The 27,495-nt window shown below is 44.1% G+C and overlaps 1 protein-coding gene across 1 annotated transcript; it reads right to left on the reverse strand.

Moving 5' to 3' along the window:
• Nucleotides 1–5,803: 5,803 nt before the first annotated feature.
• Nucleotides 5,804–27,495, reverse strand: LOC308239007 (uncharacterized protein). Its single transcript, XM_080651563.1, has 3 exons — nt 27,212–27,495; nt 9,654–9,777; nt 5,804–8,614 (listed from the first exon to the last, which is right to left on the reverse strand). Exons 1-3 carry the CDS (start codon nt 27,212–27,214, stop codon nt 6,381–6,383), a joined length of 2,361 nt encoding a protein of 786 aa, XP_080507689.1. The 5' UTR covers nt 27,215–27,495; the 3' UTR covers nt 5,804–6,380.

Consider the following 27,495-nt stretch of genomic DNA (forward strand, 5'->3'; position numbering starts at 1 on the left):
TCTTTCTTTCACAACCCACTGTCCTGAGAATGAAAGGAAAACTCCTCGTGCAAAACCACACCTCATCCTTGTTGCCTTTAGACCCAAACAGGCCCGGGTTTCCGAATCCTCCCAGCTCAGTCGCACCATCACGTCCTTACAAGGTGGCACTGCAGCCTTCCACCCTCTTCCCCCATCACCCATGTGTCACCACGAGGGACTCACCGTCCTGAACGCTGGGACCTGGGCGGCAGGACCTGAGAGGCGGGTCCCCCAGGCTGGAGGGTGAAGTGGGGTCAGGCTGCGGGAACGCTGTGAGCAGAGAGGAGTCCGGGAGGCACGGAGACCCGATCTCGGTCTGTTGGGGCTCAAGGAGCCTCAGACACACCCCGCACCGCAGGCAGCTGCCCCCCAGGCCTCCTCCTGCTCCCGACCAGCGCCCTGAAGCCTGTGACTCTGTGAACAGACCTAAGAGGTTAAAATGTCCACCGCGAGGAGGAAGCAGGAAGTCCCGCCCTAACCGGATGCGCAGACACCAAAATGCCCTTTAGCACCGCCCACATGAGTGCAGTTCCTTCTGGGTAATGCAGTTTTCTCACCGCCCAGGACAGTACTAGCCTCCCAGTCCATGGGAATGAAGGTGTGTGGCAGAGAGAGTGAGGCCTGGGGCGGACTAGATGGGATCAGAGGCCTGGCTAACAGGAGCCCATGAACAGATCTCCAAGGGGAAGGAGGTGGGAGGAATGCAAGAGATCCAACCAAGAATATATACAGAGGGGGACATGGGAGACATAGATAAAACTATGAATAAAAAATATATGTATTTTTGTAAATTTTAAAATAATGAGCCCACCTGGTGTCGCTCAGTGGTTGAGCCTCGACCTAAAAACCAGGTCATGGGTCTTTTTATTTTATTCTTATTATTTTTAAATTATTTATTGTTTAAAGCATTACATATAGTTTTACATATAACTCCTTTTTCCCCCATTGAGCTCTGACCAGCCACCCCCTTCAGCATATGCCCTTACCCCCCATTGTGTCTGTGTGCATTGGTTATGCTTATATGAGTGCATGTAAGTCCTTTGGTTGAACACTTGCCTCCACTCCCTCCCTTAAATTCCCTCTAAAGTTTGACAGTGTGTTCGATGCTTCTGTGTCTCTGAATCTACATTTGTTCATCAATTAATGCTGTTCATTATATTCCACAAATGATGAGGTCATGTGATACTGGTTCTTTTCCTCCTCAGGGCACATACATGGCATGCAGGCTCAATTTCTAGTGTGTGGGTGGAGTCATGCATGAGGCAATCAATCAGCAATTCTCTCTCATCATTGATTTTTGTTATCTCTCCCTCATCCTTCCACTCTCTAAAAACAACAAAAAATTTTTAAGCAAAGTATACACATATATGCATAGGCCTTGGACTAAGACAATGTAGTGAGGGACTAGAAGCAGTGGGGCAGGGTAGGGGGATGGAAGGGTGGAAATTGGGAACATTATAATAGAGTCACCAATAAAAAGTAATAGTGTGTACAACGGTGGGGCTCAGTGTTTGGGCGTGTACCCATCAACCAACATATCGCTGGTTCGATTCCAGATCAAGGCACATGCCCAGGTTGGGGGCTCCATCCCAGTGGGAGGAATGCTGGAAGCAGCTGGTCAATGATCATCTCCCATCATTGATGTTTCTTCCTCTCCCTTTCTCTCTAAAAAGTCAATAAAGACATTTAGAAAATGAACAGTGTTAGGACTGATTTAACTCAACAACAACGAAGTGATTGTGGGCCATCACGTTTTCCTCCAAGTCTTGTAAACAGAGTCATGCCTTGTTCTGTCTTTACACAGGATGTACCAGGCATAGCTCTAGGGAACGGGAGCGTGCCTGGAGCTGGTCTGCCTCAGCTTGGCCTATAGTGTTTGAGTTCTTGACTTCACGCAGAAGATTTCACAACAGGAGTTCAGAGATTTTGAGGGAACATTTATTAAAGATGGGGATAATGAAAAACATCGAGGGCTTAGGATAGAACAAGGAACAGCAGAGAGACTGGGTGGGGCTCCTTGGGCTCTCTAGAAACACTGCTGTGAGCTCACTGGAGAATCAGCGAAAAGGAGGGCTTGAGCTCAGGTTCAGGGGGTTAGCCCGGGATGAGCTGTCACTGCTCACTGCTGCCTCGGTTGCAGGTCGTTCGGGATCTCTTAAAAGCTTAGGAGAGCCTGGCTGGTGTGATTCAATGGTTGAACATTGACCAATGAACCTGGAGGTCACAGTTGCATTCCCAAACAGGACATGGTCAGGTGGTGGGCTGGATCCCCATTATGAGGCATGCAGGAGGCAGCCTATCAGTGATTCTCTCTCATCATTGATGTTTCTATCCCTCACTTCTCCCTTCCTCTCATAAATCAATAAAAATACACACTGAGTGGCCAGATGATGATGATCTCTGAACGCATAATAATCTGGCCACTCAGTGTATAGCCTATATAATAAAAGGCTAATATGCAAATTGTCCCCTCAAACAGGAGTTCGACCAGCAGGCATGCTGGCCAACCGCCCATGTCCCCGCGCCCTGGCCAGGCTGGCTGGACACCACCCATACATGAACCAGGCCTCCTATATATATATATATATACACACACAGACACTGAGTGGCCAGATTATTATGCATTCAGAGATCATAATAATCTGGCCACTCAGTATATTTTTGAATGTATGTTCTAAATCAATTATACTTACATCAAAGTTTAAAAAATGATTAAAACTTGACATGTCCCAATTATTTTACTACTTTATTATGAAAGTTCTTGAGCATGTTTGTACCTATTTATTAATAAGTTGGAAATAAAATATAAGGTGTTACTGCACTATCTTATCATGTCCATGTTAACCTGGCTGGTCAGCGGCACCTTATTCACACACTCAAAAGAAAGAAGCCTCATGCCAATGAGTGGTGCTTGAGCTGAATTAACACAAACAGGTCAGTTAAGGGTGCTCTGTACAGTGCTAATGCTGAGTGATTGTGCCTGCACATACATAGGGCATAAGAAGACTTACCATTGTAATACTGCTGTGTCCTTTCCTGTATGCATGGGCATGGCAAGTTGGCCTTGAACCTCCAGCGTACTATGCACAGGGCCCCTACAGCAGACTATCTATCCTATATAATAAAGAGGGAATATGCAAATTGACTCTGCCACAAAGATGGTGGCGCCCACAGCGGAGGCAGGGGTTTCTGTATTAAAGATGGCTGCACCCACAGCAGAGGCCAAGTTCCCGTAATGAGTCTTAATGAGAAATCAGCAGGGACCTGAGGCTGTGCCCCCGCTACCCTCATGGGGCTTTCCAGGGGACCTGAGGCCATTCCCCTTGCCTGGCAGGGCTTGACAAGGTTGGGACCGGCCAGGTCTGGATCTAGCCCAAAGGGGGTGGGGGTGGTTGTGTCTGGGTCTCATGGGATTTTGAGGTGCATGTGGGTGGGCAGGGACTTGACTCTGGGTCCCATGGTGCGCCCCAGACTTTGACAGGAGGAAGATTTTCATATACATTTTACTAATTTTCTTTCATATCTGACATATCTATTATAGAGGAAAGGCAAATAGTAGTATTAAAATATTTCCTCTAATTAATCCCCTTTTAATGGGCACAAGTTTTGTGCACCAGGCCACTAATATATATATTCCTAAGGGACCAAACAACTGAATGACCTTTTGACCCTTTGCTATGATGTGCACTGACCACCAGTGGGGAGATGCTCAACACAGGAGCTGCCCCCTGGTGGTCAGTGCGTGCACACAGCAGGATCATCACTCAGCTGACTGACTGAGGAGCTCCAGATGCTGGGCTCACAGCTGGCGAGCCCAGCTGCAGCAGTGCCAGCCTCTCCCGCCTCCACAGCAGCATTCTACCTCACAGCTGCAGATGCAGGCGCAGCGGGGCCGGGATGAGCAGGCGTGGTGCCCGGCCCGGGTACAGATTTATTTATAATACCCGGAACCTGGAAATAAGCAATTTTATAGAAGATCAATAGATAAAGTTGTTATCCATAGAATACAATACTATTCAGCAATAAAACAAATTCGATATTCACGTAAGCATTTGTATTGGATCTCAAAATATCTGTAGCATAAAGGAAACCAGTATTTGTTAAAAAGTACACACCTTATAGTGCCTATAAAATTATGAAATATATGAACTAATCTAATGTAAAGGATGAAAAATGAATGATTGCATGGAAGACTGGGAAAGTCAGAAAGAGAGATTATAAAAGGCCAGGTGGAAAATGCAGAGTGTAGGAAATGTAGGAGTACAGTTGTTGGTATGAAAAATAATACGTAAAAATATCAGAATAAACTCTGCTTTCACCCGTTACCTCAGCTGGGTGGGTGTCATCCAGTGCACTGAAATATCCTGGTTCAATTCCAGGTCAGTACACAGTTCCTTCTGGGTCACCAGTAAGTGTAGTGCAGAAAGGAGCTTATGTATGTATCTCTCTCTCTCTCTCTCCCCTTTCCCTCTTCTTTTCCAATAAATAAATAATTAAATAAGTAAATAAATATAATAAAGGCATTTTAAATAATATTTTTTAAAAGCAGAAGCAGTGCGGTTTGTGTAGTCACAACTGAAAGTCTACTTTTGCCACTCCTTCAATACAGTGACAGATAAGATTTCACCTGTGGTGGTTTCACAGCTTTATCTCTAGGTCAAGGCTGACAAAATAACACACATTAGAAAAGTGCGCTTTCTTGCATGTCAGTGCTCCTTTCCTGAGAGGAACAGCTTTGCCTCAATGTCAAAAAATAGTGGCAAGCAGGGAAGACTACTGCCATGGAATCAACAGGAATGGTTACCGGTTACAAAAGACACATCCTAGGACTGATTACAGGATTATCCTTCCTCCAGCATTGAGCTCTTACATTTTGAGAAATGACCTTGCGGGGAACACCTTATAGAAACCAGGGGAATCCTCAAAACAATTAAATTATTTTCTCTGCCAATGACTTCAGCTACAGGAAAAGTTTTGGAGGTGCTGAGAATGTCTGTAAACAAAGGACACAACCCATAGGCCCAGGAATATTTTTGGATTTACGTTCAAAGCAGACATTTTCAATCTAATTTACTTCAGTTTTTCCCATCGCTCTGAATATAGTGTTTCTGTCTCAATAGTAGTTTAACCTCAGAGTCTTAAAACAAGTGTCACAAGACTATGAAATTTCGTACTTCATGACACGTCTCCTTTGCTTTCCGTGGGGAGGAGTTCCCCTAAACATTGCTGATACATATGTAACACATACTGTGAACAGAACATAATTCCTATTGTGAACAGAAGGACAGCAAAATCCTCCTCTTCTGGGTGACCACTGACCTCACCAATAACCAAGGTACAGGGGTGTAAATTAAAACTACAAAGTCATGCAGTCTTTCTTACAAGGCCTTGGGCAGCAATGCAAAATAAGCAGGTTGTGGACAAAGACTGATTTTCTGCCATCATTCTCTCCCTTCCGAAGCACTGAAGGTTTGACGTCCCCACAATATCTGTTCACATTTACATACTGACAGATCACAATAGTGCTTTCAAATCATGGCAGGCAGTGAATAGAACCAACACAATTAAAGGTACAACAGAAAAAACACCTTTACTGAAATATCATAAACCAGAGCCAGTGGGGTTCAGATTGGTGAACTAGAACATAAGCCAATCATCACAGCATAATGTGAGAACCACATTAAGAGGGACTACTTCTTTGCTGTTGATGGGTATTCTGGACAAACCCTGAGTCAAGCCCATTCCCTAGTCAGAGAGGAAGGAATGAAGACACTGCCAAGAGTTCAGAGTATTTATTTATGTATTTACTTATTTACAAATCTGTAACTTTATTTAAATTTCGCAAGTTGTTCCTTTATAAAAAAGAATTTCATGAGAGGCAATCATTGATCAGCTGCCTCCTGCATGCACCCCACTGGGGATCAAGCCTACAACCCCAGCATGTGCCCTTGACTGGAATCAAAACCAGCACCCTTCTGTCTACAGACAAACACTTTATCCACTGTGCCAAATTTCCTAGGGTGTGTTCAGAGTATTGAGAATTTACTCAAGCACAAAAGAGCATGCAGGTTTGTAACTGATTCACACTGTACATGTGAGCCAGGTGGTAGAGGAGAAATCACTGCAGCCATAAACCTTCACAGTGACATCAATCACATAGTAGACCTGGGCAGGATAGCCATTGTAGGCAGCTCAGTAAAGCCTCACTTGTACCGGAAACTTGAGGAATCTAGCAGAGTGTATCTCCTGATAAAAAGGGATCATATTGAGATAAAAGTGCATCATAGATTCTCCTTCTGATGTTGAATGAGTTTAGAATTCTCACTCCAGGTCTTCCCAACTGTACATTCATATGGGTTTTATCCAGTGTGAACTCGCTGGTGTCTGTTGAAATAATACTTATATCTGAAGGACTTCTCACATTCACTACACTTATAAGGCTTTTCCGCAGTGTGAATTCTCTGATGTCGAATGAGTTTAGAACTCTGACTGAAGGACTTGCCACAATCTGTACACTCACATGGCTTTTCTCCAGTGTGAACTCGTTGGTGTTTCTTGACAGTAGACTTACATCTGAAGGACTTCCCACATTCACTACATTTATAAGGCTTTTCCGCAGTGTGAATTCTCTGATGCTGAATGAGTTTATACCTCTCACTGAAGGACTTCCCACAATCTGTACACTCATATGGCTTTTCTCCAGTGTGAACTCGTTGGTGTTTATTGACATTAGACTTATATCTGAAGGACTTCCCACATTCACTACATGTATAAGGCTTTTCCGCAGTGTGAATTCTCTGATGTTGAATGACTATACAACTCTGACTGAAGGACTTCCCACAATCTGTACACTCAAATGGCTTTTCTCCAGTGTGAACTCGTTGGTGTTTCTTGACATTATTCTTACGTCTGAAGGACTTCCCACAATCTGTACACTCAAATGGCTTTTCTCCAGTGTGAACTTGCTGGTGTCTATTGACATCAGACTTACGTCCGAAGGCCTTCCCACATTCACTACACTTATAAGGCTTTTCTCCAGTGTGAATACTCTGATGTTGAATGAGTTTAGAACTCTCACGGAAGGACTTCCCACAATCTGTACACTCATATGGCTTTTCTCCAGTGTGAACTCGCTGGTGTCTATTGACATCAGACTTACTACTGAAGGACTTCTCACAATTACTACACTTGTAAGGCTTTTCTCCAGTGTGAATTCTCTGATGTTTAATGAGGGTTGAAATCGCACGGAAAAACTTTCCACAACCTGTACACTCAAATGGCTTTTCTCCAGTGTGAATTCTCTGATGTTGAATGAGTTTAGAACTCTTACTGAAGTACTTCTTACTACCTGTACACTCATATGGCTTTTCTCCAGTGTGAACTCGCTGGTGTCTATTGAAATAAGACTTATATCTGAAGGACTTCTCACATTCATTACACTTATAAGGCTTTTCTGCAGTGTGAATTCTCTGATGTTGAATGAGTTTATACCTCTCACTGAAGGACTTCCCACAATCTGTACACTCATACGGCTTTTCTCCAGTGTGAACTCGTTGGTGTTTCTTGACATTAGACTTACATCTGAAGGACTTCCCACAATCACTACACTTATAAGGCATTTCTCCAGTGTGAATTCTCTGATGTTGAATGAGTTTATACCTCTCACTAAAGGACTTCCCACAATCTGTACATTCATATGGCTTTTCTCCAGTGTGAACTCGTTGGTGTTTCTTGACATTAGACTTACATCTGAAGGACTTCCCACAATCTGTACACTCATATGGCTTTTCTCCAGTGTGAACTCGCTGGTGTTTATCCAAAGAAGACTTATATCTGAAGGACTTCCCACATTCACTACACTTATAAGGCTTTTCCGCAGTGAGGATTCTATGATGTTGAATGAGTTTAGAACTCTGACAGAAGGACTTCCCACAATCTGTACACTCATATGGTTTTTCTCCACTTTGAACTCTCTTATGTTGAATGAGGTTAAAGATGCCTCTGAAAACATTCCTACATTTGTCACAATCATAAATCAGTTCTCCAGAACAGACACCATGACATTCAACAACTTTCTGTTTCTTGCTGGCAGCTTTTTCACATTCAGCCCATTGGTGATGACTTTTCACACTGAGATATTCTTGTGAAACCTCACAGCCACTGTGTGGCTCCTCAGTGTTCTGAGAGGCCGGCGCCTGGAGAAGCTCTGAGGGAGATTGGATATCTTCCCTAACCTCCCTGTTGTTTGAAGGTACCTCTGATAAATAGAAGCTACACCTGGTAACAAATGAGGGTCTGTCCATAGTTTCTCTCCAGGAGGTCTCTTCACTGACATCCTTCTGTTGCTGGTAAGGGTTTGCACTGAAACAGAAGTCTCTCACACATGAGTCACTGAAGAAGCATTTGTGCTCAAAGTATTCTGCTTGTAACTCAGTCAGGTACAAAATATCTTTTAACACTGTGAAACACCGCTTACAGAAATGTGACTTCTGGATTGCTGGAGCTGTGTTAGAAGCCCTGACATGTGACTCTCCTTGTACAGATACACTCTGATCAGAACAGGCCTCCTCCTCATCCTTTTTATGCCAACCACCTGAAAACAGAAAAATGGTGAGAAAATGATTGAGGACTGTGGGGACAGGAGGAATTTCCATTACAAAAGTGTGTTGCCAGTAATGACACCTGGGCTCCATGCAATTTTCAGAAAAGAAGGGATGTGATGGAAGCATTAATAAGAGGCTTCTGTGAAGTTCTGGGCCTCTGCAGATCCGAAAGGAAGGAAGACCACACCAGGAATATGACACAAAGATGGGAAGCACCACATGGAAGAGAGGTAAGACTTCCAGCCCTTCCTTAGCTTAACAGTGTTCAGCAGGGCTTGTCTGCAGGTGACATAGAAAAACTGCAGAATTTTCCTTATCTCTTATTTGAAAAAAAATTCCATAAACGAGTAGCTGGTGTTTGAAACCTTCTTAAGCATGTAAGTGCACTTCATAACACATGTGTAAGTCAGTGTTAAAGAATACAGCAGAGGCAGCAATGCAGAGGAGCAGATGATGTAAAAATGCCATAAAGGTAAACATAGCCGGAAGCCAGGAAGTCACAGGTGAAATGACATGTCAGAAGGAGGAAAGTAGGTAAAAGATAAGGTAGAAATGTGGTGTAGCGAGTGGCACCTCCATCTGAACACTGATGGAAAAGAGCTGGTTCCTGCTTTGAAAGAGGGTCTTACAGGAACAGTACATGGTTCATGCAAGTAAAGACCATAACCTGGCACAGATAGTCACCCAGGAATTTAGCTATAGGAAAGGGGTAGAAATGGAAGCCATGGATCTGAATATAGTCACCCTCCCAGGAAGAAACAGCAGGTGGGATCAATTAAGCTGTCTGTAAGACCCCTTACTCCCAGAAACTTCCTGCACTTGCTGAGGCAAACGCTGTAAGAGAAGTTTGTGGAGTCTATTGCTCAGGGCTTTCCACAGTGCTCAGCACTGGCAGCCATAGTACATTTGAAAAGACAGTTAGGAATATTTGCAGAACCTATGGTCTGGCTGTGAGACAGAGAGTGCTATGCCTGGAGAATAAAGTAAGAGAGAACATCACCTCAGGACACTGAGATGTGAAGTTCTTACCTACAGATGCAACAAGTGCAAACACTTCCAGCATCACATCGCAGTACAGATGTCTCTGAGCCTCATCAAGGAGCACCCACTCCTCCTGAGAAAAGGCAATGATCACGTCCTCAAAGTGCATATCCTGTCAAAATGGGGACAGTACAGCCATGATCAGATCTCTTCTAATATTCCAATTCTGTCATGTTGTTAACTCACCACATCCATCTGCTCCCTCTACTCCCCACATCAGAGAAGATACCAGGCCTCGGTCCCATAAAATTCAATCTATCCTTATATTCCTACTGATGCTGTGTCTTCCACAACAATAAAGGGAGTTGAGCAAATAGAAGATACCTGTGCTCTGGGGCTCAATGTGAGTCACACTGCCCCTTCTCAATTACAGTGGGTGTCAGGACCTTAGCGTTATGAGAGCTGTTGGACATAAAGGGAGTGTGAGTGATTTGGCACTGGTCTTGTCAGGTAATATGCTTGTTTTCTCTGAATTTTCCCTCCAAGACTCCATAAAACATGGCATCACACTTCACCATTCTGACTCCAAACGCAGATTGTTGAGGCCATTACATTTCAGTACATCATGTTTCATCACATAATTCTTTGAACCACACTCCTCCCATGCAGCTTCATTCCAAGAGGAACAACCTCACTGGCAATACGAAAATGCTGTGACAAGGACAGGTTTTTACCTAGTTAGCTTCTTCTTTCAAAATTCTAATTTATCACCTCTATAATGTATTTCCCTCTTATCGTCTCCCTTGCTCATGTCAGTGGAGGTTTTCAAGCACAGGTGACACTGATGTATGCTATCTCATTCCTATTGATCACTGGGGCAGCCCTCAACAAAAAATGGCAGTTGAATGTGTGTGTGTGTGTGTGTGTGTGTGTGTGTGTGTGTGTGTGTGTATAGTAAGCTCTTCATCTGGCATGCAGAACTACAACAACTTCTCTTTTCAGGAATTACCCTAAAATTCCCCATGTCATACCATCCAGTCCCCACCAGAAATGGACTCACCCTTCTTTCATTATTATGTTAATGTCAGGGCCCTGCAGCCATAAATTTACATACCCTCTCCAAGTGCATGACATTTTTTCCTACCACACCTGTCCCACACCTGCACTCCCATATCCTAAGCACCCATACTCAACTCATTGGCCTCATACTCACTATTGAGCAGGTATGACCCAGAGAATGCCTAGAAAATTTAAACTGGGTGATGTACTACCCATAATCTCATAGTTCACAACCAGAGAGGAAGTGTTGTGTCCTGCACTGAAGGTTTCCATCCCTGATTGTTTTTTTCCCTCCCACCTCACCTAATGTGAACCACATCGGATCTCAGATATTCAGAGACCACCTCCACTGGTGCTGCACTTGATGTCTCTTCACCAGTCTCAGCCTTTCGTCACTTAAATCCCATCACTTGTGGCCTCTACCCCATGCCCAGTGATCTCAGAGATGACCACTCATGCCCCTAAGCAATTCCGCTAAACTGACTGCAACAACCCAGCCACAGCGATGGTAATAAAAAAACAAAAAACAAAAAACAAAAAACAAAGAAAAACAAAACCTGGTAAGTGTTTAGAGAAGAAAATAAGCACCAACCACAGTCTCGTCTTGTTTGAAATACTCTTTGGCATCCAATTCTAAACACACACACACACACACACACACACACACACACACACACACACAAACAAAGGTGTTCTACAACTCCTATGTGGTCTATATATTTTCCACTACATTTAAGGAAGTCTTCCTATTGAACTCTCATCAGAATTCTAGATGCTCTTGAACTGCTCTCTGAAATACCCTAACAGGCCAGAAAATAAAAGTTTTTGTATCTCCTATGAACATAACACTTCCTACTATGAATTTCTCCGTCTAAGTTGAATGTGTTTCCATATATTCGGGTGCTAAATCCAAGCCTTAATTTCAATTGATACTATTACTTCTCTGTCTCTCTCAACCCCAACATTAGAAAATCCAGGTGGCCACACCTAAATCACCGATCCAGAAGGCAACTGCTACTTCCATCTCCACAGCCACCATCGTGAGCCAGTTACCATCATCCTCCACCAATCTATCACAGCTGCTTCCTTCCTAGTCTTTCTGCCTCCTCCCTCACAGGCATATTGTTCATCATGCTGCAGCCACCAAGAGTCTAATGAGATCTGGTTCAGATCACCTGTCACCACTTCTGCAAATCTGCCATACTCCCATCACCTGCAGAACAGACTCTAAAGTTGTCACAAAGCTCCTCTAGATCTGATTTTCTCCCATTTTTAATACGTCCCTCTTTTTATTTATTTTTAAAGACTTTTTTTAATATTTTATTGATTTTTTACCGAAAGGAAGGGAGAGGGATAGAGAGTTAGAAACATCGATGAGAGCAACATCGATCAACTGCCTCCTGCACAGTCCCTACTGGGGATGTGCCCGCAACCAAGGTACATGCCCTTGACCGGAATCGAACCTGGGACCCTTCAGTCCACAAGCCGACACTCTATCCACTGAGCCAACCCGGTAGGGCTACCTCCCTATTTTTGAAAAGAGGATGCCTGCAATTCTCTGAACAGGTTTGGTCTTTACTCCATGTGTTTACACATTCTGGGAGGACCTCCCACATCTCATTCCTCTAATTGCCAAATTGAGGGAGTACTTCATACAACTCTAGACCTGAACTTAGGATCTGGGCTTAGTGTTTGTTCGAGCTTCCCAGGCCCAAAGGCTGGAAGAGTGGCAGGAGAGTCCCAGGACTCCACTATCTCAGAGGCCACAAGAGTGTGAGGCCCTGAAATAAGCTCCACAAACCAGTACCCCTAAGCGATGTTGCATTTGCAGGAATTTGTGGAAAGCAAAGGTCTGTTGAGAGCCTTGCAGACACTGCCAGGATCCATGGGCTCTGGCCACTCAGTACCTTTCCCTAGGCCCAGGGCCAGATGACCTGGAGATGACCACATTACATCAGGGCCTCAGTCCTAAAGGCACACTCTTGCCTAGTTTGCTATCTTTCAAAGGATTTCTCATTCCTGCCCCCTGCTGGTATCCTCTCCCTTCTAGGTTCTTCTTCCTCTGAGCAGTTGGGAAGTTAAGAACCCTACTTCAGATAACGTCCCTCATTTATTCTCCACCATCGATGGCCCTAGGTTCCTGAGAATGAAACTGAAACTTCTCACACAATATTTCGCCTTGTTTGCTTTTTTGCCTTTGGATACAAAACAAGCCCAGGATTCCTGAATTCTTTCAGCTCAGCCGCACCAACCGAAACCTTACAAGGTGGCATTGCAGCCTGTCACCCTCTTTCATCCCTCACACCATCTATCACCCACATCACTGTTCTGGATGTTGTGACCTGGGCTTCAGGACCTGACAGGCACCCAAGGATGCAGGGTAAATGGAATGAGGAGGAATAGAACTCTGCAAGAAAAATGGAGTGAGGGAGGCACATAGGCCTCAATACTGGCTGTTGCTGCTCAACAAGCTTCAGACAAACCACTGCACAAGGGGGGCTCTGCCTCTGATGCCTCATCCTCTTGTGATCCAGCACTGGAGCCTATGAATATGTTAACACAACAAAGAGCTCAAAATGCCCACCTTGAGAAAGAAGCTGAAAGTAATAGCCAGCCAATCACCACAGGTAAATACACCTGTTCTGGGCTTTCATTGGCTAAACACAGCCATCATTGGGCGCCTTGCCCTTTGGGTAACTTACGTTTTTTTGGCCCAGCAGGTGGCATTAGGATCCCAGTCACTGACTGATCATTGCAAACATTGGTATTGGAGCGCCCCAGGGGCACTGGGAACTGGTAATTTTCGGATTTGGTGGCTGGTTCCAGGCTTCTGGGAAGTGCAACTGATCTCTTATTTGGAGATATTATTTCAGATTCTATGAGCATTTCAGAATGCTCACTGGGGTGGAAAACATTATTTCAATTATTCCTGAAGACCACAAATCTGAATGGATGTATTGTTTTTATCCTTTTTATTTGATTTTTAGTATAGAGAGTAGAAGGGAAAGGTAAAGAGAGAAACACTGACTTGTGCCTCCTGCATGGCCCCTCCCACCGACTGGGAATCCACCAAGAAAGCCTGGCTTGTGCCTCACCAGAAATCAAACTGGTACCCTTTCTGTTCATGGGACTACGCTCAACCAGAGACCCACTCCAGTTTTCACATTTTTTAGTTTTAACAAAAAATATCACATTATTAAGATAAAATATACATAATCCTATCCTATTTGTTTAAAAACAAAATATGAAAACATACATAGATGAACAAGTTGACATTTCCTAGATTGTCTACATGTTTGTAGTCAGTACACATTGTGAAGCTATGGGGTTAAGAGTTACTGAATGTTTACTACATGTGCAAGGCCCGGGATTCAATGCTTCACTTGCATTACTATTTCAAGGTAAATCGACTGCTTGTGAAGTTTAATAAAAGGCAGGACTAGAAGTCAAACCCGTGTGTCTCTAACAACAGAGCTCTGGCTCCTATGTTAGGCTCTACTGCATCCTAGAGAGTAGAGTTGGTAATGTATAACCATTAGGATGGGCTAGATATTATTGTGGATAACAAACTAAAGAAGGTCCCTTTCTTGGTTATGCTACATGTCCTCCCTGGTTCTCCTGGGACTGGTACAAAAGGAACCCACCATGTAGATACCTCCTTCATACTCAGAGATGGACAGCGACAGTGGCCACTCTCAGTGCTTCCAGATTTTTCTGTTAGAAGTGACAGCTTCACTCCCAGCATATTTCATTGATCAAAGCACAATTCAGGGGGTCAGGATGAGAACTTGACCTTCTTGATGGGCCTCATTTCTGTGATCACACGTGGCCACCTCTTTTGGGGCTGTGCAGAGGCAAAGGAGATGGGTGGGTTTTGGTAGGCAATGACAGTGGAAAAAGCCAGTATGGTTCTCTCTTTCTTCATCCACGTGGACTTTGTCCCAGAGCTGCCTAAAACCATCACGGTCAAGATTCAAAGGAGTTAACTTCAACAAAAGGAGACTGGTTAGATATCATTGGCAGCAAACTTAGAACCCATTTCTGAGCGTGACCTTTGATAAATTCCTGGCTGTCTCGCTTCCCCCATTATTGCTGAAGTGAAGACCCACATGTTAAGAATGTGATTGGGAAGGATACAGGACTTGAAGCATTCCAGCATCCATGTTCTTTGAAATCAGCATCAATCACTACTCTACCTCCAAGTCTCTATCTTTTGCATTGGCCAGGTGAGTGCTCCTTCAGGTGGGGCTAATTGTCAAAATGCTGACATTAACACCAATGTTGCTACTAGGTATCCATTCATTCTGTGCCTGAACTTGTGCTAAATGTGGCCGCTCCATAGTTCTCTCCATCCTCATTGGAGAGAGCACTAGGCCTAATTTTCCCTCCTCATCCCAATGTTCCTGGGTGTCCAAGCTCACCTAGTAAATTATGAGAGCCCAGATGTCAAAAACTGATGCTCTGAGCAGCCCCAGGCACATTCCCTATGAAGTATCAGCCTAGCTTACACATGGGCAAGAAATTGACCTGCTCATCAGGGACCAGGAAGACCACTAAACTCTCCTAGCCCTCTCCAGTTATTCATTCCTACGGGGGAATCAGGAACCTAGAATTCTTCCCCCCATATACACACATCCACTGATTCCTTTCAAGGATCCAAGATCTCCCCGATCCTCCCCGAAGGCTTAGAGTACTTCCAAAACAGCACCTCCATATTCTATACCTTCTTTCTGCCATCAGAGTCTCCCCCAATTCCCCACCTTTGCTCAGACTGGGGTTCTATGACCCTTCACTTCATCCACCCATAAGCCTGACATGGGAACCAAAGGGGTAAAACAGAGGCTTGGAAGAGCAGGTGAAAAAGGGGCTCAGCTTGGGAAGCAAGGAAGATGAACATACTATCCTCTAAATCAACCCTATGGAGATTGCCTATGCATTTGCCTGTTGTTGGGGTGCACACATACACAATCTCACAGGGAACATACAGACACCATAAGCAGAGAAACGCACAGGCACAGAACACCCCCAGGCAAAGACGGGTTCTCAGGAACAGAGCTTGTGCCCAGGCTCACACAGACCCAGACTACAGACTTGGACATCACTTTGAGGGGAACACACACAAACACACAGATAAGATCACATGGGGACACCAAGACAATGTCAGAAGGCACACCAACACACACAGTGGACACACACCGGCACACAAAAGAAGAGACATACATGGAGACAGAAGAGTGACACAAAGGGAATAAAAACACACACAGATACAATCAGGCACACACAAAGTAGCAGCAAATTCACACATACAACCAATACTCACACATGCAACAGAAACACTCTCTCAAATGCTGAGTCCTACTAATACATGGTTTGAAGGAAACATTAAGAATTATAGTGTTTCCTGGCCACGTGGCTCAGTTGGTTGGAGCATCATCTCATAACACCCTAACCCCCCAAAAAGATTGTGGATTTGATCCCTAGTCAGAGCATGTACAGGAAGCAAGTGATCCATGTTCCTCTCACACCGTTGTTTCCTTTCTCTCTCTCTCTCTTCCTCTTTCTCAAAAATCAATAAACATATCCTTGGCTGAGGATTAAAAAAGAAAAAAATAATTAAGGTATTGAATTTTGAAGAACATAGAGTTAAATATAGAGCCATCCTCTAAAACAGTTGTCTTCTTCATTTGAACTCAGTTGATGCCTGTCTTTTTTTACTTAAGAAGCTAATAGAATCAATTTGTAAAACATATATCTGGCGGGGAGAACACCGGCGGCACAGAAACCATGCCATCTTGAAAACCATAAGTGTTTGAGACTAGGATCCTAGCCACGCCACCACACAGTCTGGTCTCGGTAGCAAACCAGTACCATACAGCTGTTCTGGTAGAAGATCTGGGAGCACAGCTGCAGACACCATGACTCCAGGCACCCCAGCTGCAGATTTCTGTGAGTCACAAAGCCAATCCCCCTCCTGCACTGTCCCCGTGGGACCGGATCGGAACTGCCAGACCCTGCACTAACAATAGGGCTTTCTGAAAACACACAGCAGTGGCAGCTCTACCTGACTTTAAGTCTTGGTGTCGGACACAGAAAGTTTGTTTCCTGCGAGAAGGCTCCGCACCAAGGCAGGGAGACTGCTGAATTTGACCCTAAGTGACATCTTTGGGGAGACTGTTTGCAGAGACCAGATTCCACGCCCACGCAGGGCAGGGAGACAGCACTGAATCTGAGCCTGGACTTGTGCACTAGGGGAAGTTTGTTTCCCGTGAGCAGGCTCTGTGCCAAGGCAGGAAGACTGCTGAATTTGACCCTAAGTGCGCATCCTTGGGGAGACTGTTTTCTGCAATCAGATCCCGCACCCATGCAGGGTAGGGACACAGCGCTGAATCTGAGCCTGGATGCTTTAAATCAAGGTATTTGTCTCCTGCAACTAGGCTCCATGCCTAGGCAGGGAGACTGTGCTGAATTTGATCTTAGGCATGCATCCTTGGGGAGACTGTTTTCTGCGACCAGATCCCACGCCCACACAGGGCATGGAGACAGCGCTGAATGTGAACCTGGATGTGCAAACTAGGGGAATTTGTTTCCCACAAATAAACTCCACGCCCAGGCAGGGAGGCTGTGCTGAATTTGAGCATAGGTGTGCGACCTTGGGGAGATTATTTTCTGCGACCAGATCCTGCACCCATGCAGGGAGACAGTGCTGAATTTCAGCCTGGGGGTGCAAACCCGAGGAGATTGTTTCCCACGACCAGACCCTACACCAGGGGTCCTCAAACTTTTTAAACAGGGGGCCAGTTCACTGTCCCTCAGACTGTTGGCGGGCCGGACTATAGTTTAAAAAAAAAAAACTATCAACAAATTCCTATGCGCACTGCGGGCCCAGGACAAGTCGGCTGCTAAGCAGGACAGGCAGCGGCACCAGGCGAACCGGATAAATCTCCTCGGCGGGCCGCATGTGGCCCACGGGCCATAGCTTGAGGACGCCTGCCCTACACCCTGGCAGAAAGGCTGTGCTGAATTTGAACCTGGACGTGCAAACCCAGAGAGTTTGTTTCCCTCACCCAGGCTCCACGCCCAGGCAGGATGTGCTGAATTTGAGCCGAGGTACACAACCTTGGGGAGATTGTTTTCTGCGACCAAATCCCATACCCATGTGGGGAGACAGTGTTGAATTTGAGCCTGGGGGCACAAACTCAGGAAGTTTGTTTCCCAAGACCAGACCCTGCACCCAAGCAGGGAGGCTGCGCTGAATTTGAACCTGGACGTCAGAACTTGGGGAGTTTGTTCCCCAAGACCAGAACCCGTGAACACACAAAGGGGCAGCACTGAATTTAAACCTAAGTGCATGGATACGGGGAGATTGTTTCCCGCAGTGCACACCCGCGGAACCAGACCCCACACCCACACTGAGCAGCAGTGCCACCTGACTTTGATTCAGGGCAAGCGCACACAGAGGCTGTTTTCCGCAGGGCAAGAGTGGACCTCCTGCCAACACAGTGCGACTGTGCAACCCAGTCTCCCAAGCAGATCGGGGACCCTGAATCTCCACGCAAGGGGCAGCAATGAGCACCAGGGACTAGACTCTGTTTCTCACTGCATGCGCCTGGGATCCCTGATTCCCAGTACATTCACACTAAGAGCAAGTGACTCTAATTCTTAGCGCATGCACACACAGGGACCCTAATTTTCGGTGCGAGGTAGCACCAAGCAACAGAGACTCTGATACTCGATTCTCAGCGCGGACACAGGAAGCATCTGACTCCTGACACGCATTAGGGGACTTTGATTGTTGGCACACCTAAGCAGGTTCTCTGTTTCAACGTGACACAGGCCGGGCCCCAGATTCTAGGTGCACACACGAGGCCACACTAAGCGCCTGTGACTGACGCGGGGCGAGCGTGGCTCACACCATCCCATAGCAGCTGCACGTCATGGTGTCAGAGCTCTTCAGTGACACTTGGGGGTGCAAAACTCCCACTGCACATGGCCCAGGCCCCCGCGACTCTGGTGATAGTCAAAATGAGGAGACAACAAAACAATCCCAGAGGAAATAAAAGGAGGAATCGCCAAGAAAGGAAATAAGTGAAACGGAAGCATGCAACATGACAGAAAAAGAATACAGAGTAATGGTCATACAGTTCATACACTGGATGGATGAGAAAATCAACAATCTATGCAAAAATCAGGAAGAAATGAAAAATGATATAGCTACAATCAAAAACACCATGGAAGGCTTCAACAGTAGACTGGAAGAAGCAGAAGACTGAATTAGTGAATTAGAAGATAAAGTACAAAAACAAGCCCAATATGAACAGCAAATAGAGAAAAAAATGAAAAAGCAGGAGGAGAGCCTAAGGGAGCTTTGGGACAATGCAAAACGAAATAACATACGTATAATAGGGCTGCCAGAAGGACATGAAGAGCAGCAAGGATTAGAAAATCTATTTGAAGAAATAATGACAGAAAACTTCCCTGATATGGAGAAGAAAAAAGTTACACAAGTACAGAGTCCCAAGCAAGATGAACCCCAAAAGACCCACACCAAGACACGCCATAATTACAATGGCAAATGTTAATGACAAAGAGAGAATCTTAAAGGGTGCAAGAGAGAGACAGAGAGTTACTTATAAAGGATCCCCCATCAGATTATCAAATGATTTCTCAATAGAAACATCAAGCTAGAAAGGAATGGAAGGAGATATACAAAGTGATGCAAAACAAGCATCTAAATCCAATAATACTCTATCCTGCAAGACTATCAATAAAAATTGAAGGGGAAATCAGGAGCTTCGCAGACAAAAAAAGGCTAAGCGGTTTATCACTACCAAGCCAGCAATGCAGGAAATGCTAAAGGGAATGCTGTAAAAAGAAGAAATAAAAAGGTAAGAAGGAACACAGGCTCAAAAAAATAAAAATGGCTTCAAACAAGTACTTTTCAATAATAACTTTAAATGTAAATAGATTAAATGCTCTAATCAAAAGACATCGAGTGGCTGAATGAATAAAAAAATGACCCATATATATGCTGTCTACAGAAGACCCACCTCAAAACAAGGGACTCACACAGACTGAAAATGAAGGGATGGACAAATATCTTCCAGGCAAATGGAAATGAAAAAAAAAAAAAAAAGCTGGGGTAGCAATACTTATATTAGACAAAATAGACCTCAAAGTGAAGGCCATAACAAGAGATAAGGAAGGCAACTTCATAATACTAAAGGGATCAATACTACAAGAGGATATAACCCTGGTAAACATATATGCACCCAAATTAGGAGCACCCAAATACATAAAAAATCTCCTGGAAGATATCAAGGGAGAGATCGACAATAATACAATCATATTAGGGAACTTTAATACACCACTGACTTCACTGGATATCCTCTGGACAGAAAATCAGCAAAGATACAGCAATCCTAAATGACTCACTTGATTAGATAGACTTAAGTGACTGCTTCAGAACATTTCACCCCACAGCCACGGAATATACATTCTTCTCAAGTGCACATGGAACATTTTCAAAAATAGACCACATATTGGGTCACAAGCAAAGTCTCCCCAAATTCAAGAAGATTGAAATCATACCAAGCATCTTCTCAGACCACAATGGCATAATATAAGAAATAAACTACAATAAAAGCAATCCAAAATACTCAAACACTTGGAAGCTGAATAACATGTTATTAAATATCGATTGGGCTACCAATGAGATCAAAGAAGAAATTAAAAACATCCTGGAGACTAATGACAATTAAAACACAAAAATGCAAATGCTATGGGACACAACGAAAGCAGTCCTGAGAGGGAAGTTTATAGCTCTACAGGCCTACATAAAAAAAGAAAAAAAAAGAAAAAAATGGTAATATATCATCTAACTCTACAACTCAAAGAATTAGAAAGAGAACAACAAGAAAAGCCCAGAGTGAGCAGAAGGAAAAAGATAATAAAGATTAGAGCAGAAATAAATGACACGGAGACCAAAAAAAAAAAAAAAAATACAAAATATCAATGAATCCAAGAGCTGGTTCTTTGAAAGGATAAACAAGATTGATGAACCTCTAGCCAGGCTTACCAGGAAGCAAAGAGATAGGACCCAAATAAACAAAATCAGAAATTATAGAGTCAAAATAACAACAGACTCCACAGAAATACAAAGGATTGTTAAAAAATACTATGAACAACTCTATTCCAAAAAACTAGACAACCTGGAGGAAATGGACATATTCCTAGAAAAATACAACCTTCCAAAACTCAATCAGGAAGAATCTAAAAATCTCAATAGGCTGATAACTATGGAAGAAATGGAAGCAGTCATCAAAAAGCTTCCAGCAAACAAGAGCCCGGGGCCAGACGGCTTCACAGGAGAGTTTTACCAAACATTCAAGGAAGAACTAAAATCTATCCCCTTCAGATTATTCCAAAAATTCAAGAGGAAGGAACATTTCCAAGCTCATTCTATGAAGCCAGCATCACCCTAATACCAAAACCAGATAAAGACAACACAATGAAAGAGAATTACAGGCCAACATCCCTCATAAACATAGATGCCTAAATCCTCAACAAAATTCTAACAAATCTGATCCAGCAGTACATCAGAAAGATCATACACCATGACTAAGCAGGATTTTATCCCAGGGATGCAAGGATGGTACAATACCTGCAAATCAATAAACGTGATACATCACATAAGCAAATAGAGGGAGAAAAATCACATAGTCAAATATATTGACACAGAAAATGCATTTGACAAAATCCAACACCCATTTTTGACAAAAACTCTCAGGAAGGTGGGGATTGAAGGATCATACCTCAACATCATAAAAGCCATATAGGACAAACCCACAGCCAACATCACACTCAATAGGCAAAAAAATAAAACCATTTCCCCTAACAACAGGAACAAGACAGGGATGCCCACTCTCACCACTCCTGTTCAACACATTACTGGAAATACTAGCCATTGTTATCAGACAAGAAGAAGAAATAAAAGGCATCCAAATCAGAGAAGAAGAAGTAAAACTGTCCTTATTCACAGATGACATGATACTGTACTTAGAAAACCCTAAAGCCTCCATCAAAAAATTATTAGACTCAATAAATGAATTTGGCAATGTAGCAGGATACAAAATTAATGCCAAGAAATCTATGGCATTTCTATACACCAATAATGAACTTACAGAAAGAGAGACTGAAAAAGCAATCCCATCTGCCACTGCACGAAAAAAATTAAGATACCTAGGAATAAACTTAACTAAGGAGGTAAAAGACCTATATGCAAAAAACTACAGGACACTGAAAAAAGAGATAGAGGAAGACATAAAGAGATCAAAGAACATATCCTGTTCATGGATTGGTAGAATCAACATCATCAAAATATCCGTACTACCCAAAGCAATCTATAGGTTCAATGCAATCCGCATTAAAATACCAACTGCATATTTCACAGACCAAGAAAGAACTATCTAAAAATTCATCTGGAATAAAAAAAGACCCCAAATAGCTGCAGCGATCCTGAGAAAGAAGAACAAAGTAGGTGGGATCTCAATACCAGTTTTCAAGCTGTATTACAAAGCCACTGTTGTCAAAACAGTCTGGGACTGGCACAAGAACAGACATATGGACTAATTGAATAGAATAGAGAACCCAGAAATCGACCCAAACCACTGTGCCCAATTAATATTCGACAAAGGAGGCATGAACATACAATGGAGTGAAGGGAGTCTCTTCAATAAATGGTGTTGGGAAAACTGGACAGATACATGCAAAAAAAAAATGAAACTAGACCACCAACTTACACCATACACAAAAATAAAGTCAAAATGGATAAAGGACTTAAACATAAGACGGGAAATCATAAAAATACTACCGGAATCCACAGGCAGAGAAATCTCAGACATTTGCTGAAGCAATTTCTTCACCGATACAGCTCCTAGGGCAATGGAAGCTAAAGAGAAAATAAACAAATGGAACCACATCAAAATAAAAAGCTTTTGCACAGCAAAAGAAACCATCAGCAAAACAAGAAAGCCCACATATTTGCCAATGATATCACCGATAAGGGTTTAATCTCCAACAATTATAGGGAACTCATACAGCTTAACAAAAGGAAGATAAACAACCCAATCAAAAAATGGGAAACGGACCTAAATAGAATCTTTTCGAAAAAATACAGAAGGGAGGCCAAGAAACCCATGAAAACATGCTCAAAGTCACTAATTATCCGAGAGATGCAAATCAAAACGACAATGCGGTACCATCTCACACCTGTCAGAATGGCTATCATCAACAAATGACAAGTGCTGGCGAGGATGCAGAGAAAAAGGAACCCTCGTGCACTGCTGGTGGGAATGCAGACTGGTGCAGCCACTGTGGAGAATAGTATGGAGTTTCCTAAAAAACTAAAAATGGAACTCCCATTTAACCCAGTGATCCCACTTCTAGGAATATATCCCAAGAAGCTAGAAACACCAATCAGAAAGGATATATGCACCCCTATGTTCATAGCAGCACAGTTCACCATAGCTAAGATCTGGAAACAGCCTAAGTGCCCATCAGCAGATGAGTGGATTAAAAAACTGTGGTACATTTACACAATGGAATACTATGCTGCGCTAAAAAAGAAGGAATTCCTACCATTTGCAACAACATGGATGGAAATGGAGAGCATTTTGCTAAGTGAAATAAGCCAGGCAATGAAAGATAAATATCACATGATCTCATCATCTAGGGGAAATAATGAACAACAGAAACTGATGAACAAAAACAGACCCGGAGACAGGGAAGCATCGATCAGACTGTCAAACCTCAGTGGGAAGGTAGGGGAGGGTGGGGGTAAGGGGGAGAGATCAACCAAAGGACTTGTATGCATGCATATAAGCCTAACCAGTTGTCACAGACAACAGGGAGGGGGGGGATGAGTGGGGGGGGGGGCTTGGGAAGGTAATGGGGGGATGAGGACAAATATGTAATACCTTAATCAATAAAGAAATTAAAAATCAAAACAACAACAACAAAAAAACTTGTATCTGTAGAAAAAAACAGCACAATAATGCCAGCAGATTTATTTATAAAACCCCCAAACGTGAAAAGAAACGAAACCATACACAGATCAAAGGATAAGTGGATAATCCAAATAATACAATATTTCTTAGAAACAAAAAATTAACTATTTACATAAATGTCATTGGTGAATCTCAAAATAACTGTGTAGCATGAAGGATGTCAGTGTTTCTTAAATATTATACACCTTATAATGCCTACAAATAATGAAAAATATGAACTAATCTATTTCAAAGAAGTTATATCAATGCCAGCATGGAGGGCTTGGGAAGCAGAAAGAGGATGAAAGGGGAGGAGGGCCCTAGCTTGTTTGGCTCAGTGGATAGGTCGTTGGCCTGCGGGCTGAAAGGTCCCAGGTTCAATTCCAGTCAAGGGCACATGCCAGGGTTGCGGGCTCGATCCCCAGTGGGGCATGCAGGAGGCAACCAATCAATGACTCTCTCTCATGGTTGATGTTTCTATCTCTCTCTCCCTCTCCCTTCCTATCTGAAATCAATAAAAACATATTAAAATAAAAGGGCATGAGGTAAATACAGGGTGTGGCAAAAGTAGATTTACAGTTGTTGGTATTGAAAATAATTAATAAATGATAATACCAGTATAAACACCACCATATCCAGTGTGGTTCAGTTAATTGAGCGTCATTCCATTCACTAAAATGTCACTGGTTCAATTTCAGGTCAGGGCACATGCGTTCCTGGATCCCCAGTAGTGGGCTTACAGGAGCCGGAAGATTGATGTTTCTCTCCTCCTCCCTTCCTCTCTAAAAATCAATAAAAATATCATTTAAAATATATAACGTAGTTATTTAAGAACAGAGAATAAACTGTGTTTTGCATACTCACAACTGTAAGCCTACTTTTGCCTCACCATGGATATGTGTAACAGAGAAGCTTATTTCACCTGTGAACGTTTCAGAGCGTGATCCGTATGTTCAAACTCACCAAAGAGTACACATCAGTAAAGTACATTTCATTGTTTGCCAGTGATACATATGCTTAAGTAAAGCCTTAAAAAGCAGATCCAAATAAGAACCTAGGTATGCCTCCATTAGAAAATTAAGTTGAGCAGATAGAAGTTACCTGTGCTCTGGACCCCCATGTATGCCACACTGCCTCTTATCAATAGAGTGGGTGTCAAAAACATAGGTTAGAGGGGGATGTTGGCCATAAAGGGAGTGTGAGTGATTTGATACTGTTCTTCTCAGGAAATAGCCTGTAGACCCTCGGGTTGTTCCTCTAAGACACCAAAAACATGGCATCTCACTTCACCCTCTTGACCCCATTCCCAAGGTGCTGAGGCCATCACTTTTCACAATCGGCTGCACATAGTTCTTTGAACAACACTTCTCTCACACAGCTTCATTCCCAGAGGCACCCCTTCAAAGGTAATGCAAATTAGCCATGGTGAGGATAAGTTATTTCATAATCACCTTCTTTTCCAAAATTATAGTTCACCACCTCCAACATCTATTTCTCTCTTACCCTTCTTCCTTACCCATGCCAGTGGAGATTTACACGCCTGGGTAACACTGATGAATGGTATCTCATTCCCATCAACCAGTGTTTCCTCCCAACAACAAAAGTCAGGTGGTTAGTTAAATGGCATCTGAGCTCCTAACCTAGAGTGTAGCACCCAAACCCCTTTCTTTACAGGCAGTTACCCTAAAATTCACCTTATTGTTACATCCAGGCACCACCAGAAACAGACTCTTCCTTCATTCTCTCTTATGTCATGGTGCTGTGGCCATGAATTCACATTCCCTCTCCAAGTGCACATCACTCTTTCCACCACACCTCTCTCACACCTGCACTTCCACAGCCCCGCCCCCATACTCATCTGCTGGCTTTTACTTATTACTCAGCATGTGTGGTCCAGAGGATGGTTGCCAAATGGAATCAGGATCGAGCACTGCCCAGACTCTGACAGTCCACACTCATAGAGGCAGCCTTGAGTCCTGCTATGTAGGCCTCTCTCCATGGCTGTTTTTTTCCTTCAACCTCAACTATTAACAACAACAATCAGATCCCAGATATCCATAGGCCACCTCCTGTGATGCTGCACTTGATGTCTCTTCACTAGTCACAGCCAACATCTCTCAGTTAACCGTCACTGAAGCCCCAGCCCAGATGGCCCTCTGCACCATGCCCAGTGAGTCTCACAGATGACCACTCAAGCCTCTTAGCTAATCCACAAGACTGACTGCAACTTCCCACAGCCAGGCCACACCCAGGGTCACAACAAAATCCTGGTGAGAGTTTAGAAAAGTTGCTATGTCCCAGCCCTAGTCTCACCTTGTTTTAATTAGTTTTCGGCCTCGGCCACCGAAAAACCATTATCTGTCCCCCACACTCTACATAACAACGTCTGTCCCTAAGCTGTGTTGTGACACCCACCTCCAACCAACAGTGGCCCCAGCAGAAAGCCAGTCCTCTGGCTCACACATCCCTTCTGGGCGACCACTACCATTACCAACCTGACCATGATTCCCTGTATGTAAGTGATCTACAGTCCCGGCTGATGTGTCTCAGTTGGTTGAGCATAGACCCCTTCACTGGTAAAGTCACATGCTTGGGTTGTGAGCTGGATGCACTGTAGGGGTTGTGCAGGAGGCAACCAACCGTTGTTTCTTGCTCATCCCTGTTTCTCCATCTCTCTCTCACTTCATTTGTACATATAAAATCAATGAAAATATGTATGTATTTTAAAAAACATACCTGCAGGTTACTAATTCAGCTCACTGTTTACTCCAAGCCTTGGCACATTCTGGAACCTATGTCCTGGAAGAACTGCCACTCATCCCACTGGTGGCCAAGAACAAGGTGTACACCATGAAGGCCTAGTCGTGGCCTTAGGATTCTGTGCTCAGTGTCTGTTCAAAGTCCCCAGGTCCAAGGGCTACAGGAGGGGTTGACAGTCCCAGCGCATCACTATCTCAGAGGCCACAAGTGTGAGAGGCCCTGAAATAAGCTCCACAAACCCATACACCTAACGGTTCTGCATTTGCAGGAATTTTTGGAAAGAAAAGGGTGTGTTGGGAGCCTGGCAACCACCAGGCTCTATGGCTCAGGCTGCTCAGTACCTTGCCCAGCCCCGAGGCCAGGTGCCCTCCAGATCCTGTATGATCTCAGGGCTCAGTCCTCAGTGCTCACTCTTGCCAGTTCCCTTACCATTTACAGGACTTCCCCTTCCTGTCCACAGCTGCTGTCCTCTGTCTTCTAGTCTGTTCTTCCTCTGAGCAATGTTAGGAAAAGTTAGACCCTTACCCCAGAGAATGTCCCTCTTTCTTTCACAACCCACTGTCCTGAGAATGGAAGGAAAACTCCTCGTGCAAAACCACACTTCATCTTTGTTGTCTTTAGACCCAAACAGGCCCGGGTTTCCGAATCCTCCCAGCTCAGTGTCACCATCACGTCCTCACAAGGTGGCACTGCAGCCTTCCACCCTCTTCCCCCATCACCCATGTGTCACCACGAGGGACTCACCATTATGAACGCTGGGACCTGGGCGGCAGGACCTGAGAGGCGCGGGTCCCCCAGGCTGGAGGGTGAAGTGGGGTCAGGCTGTGGGAACGCTGTGAGCAGAGAGGAGTCCGGGAGGCACGGAGACCCGATCTCGGTCTGTTGGGGCTCAAGGAGCCTCAGACACACCCCGCACCGCAGGCAGCTGCCCCCCAGGCCTCCTCCTGCTCCCGACCAGCGCCCTGAAGCCTGTGACTCTGTGAACAGACCTAAGAGGTTAAAATGTCCACTGGGAGGAGGAAGCAGGA

The sequence above is a fragment of the Plecotus auritus genome (genome assembly GCF_963455305.1).
Source record: "Plecotus auritus genome assembly, chromosome: 15".
NCBI classification, from domain to species: domain Eukaryota; kingdom Metazoa; phylum Chordata; class Mammalia; order Chiroptera; family Vespertilionidae; genus Plecotus; species Plecotus auritus.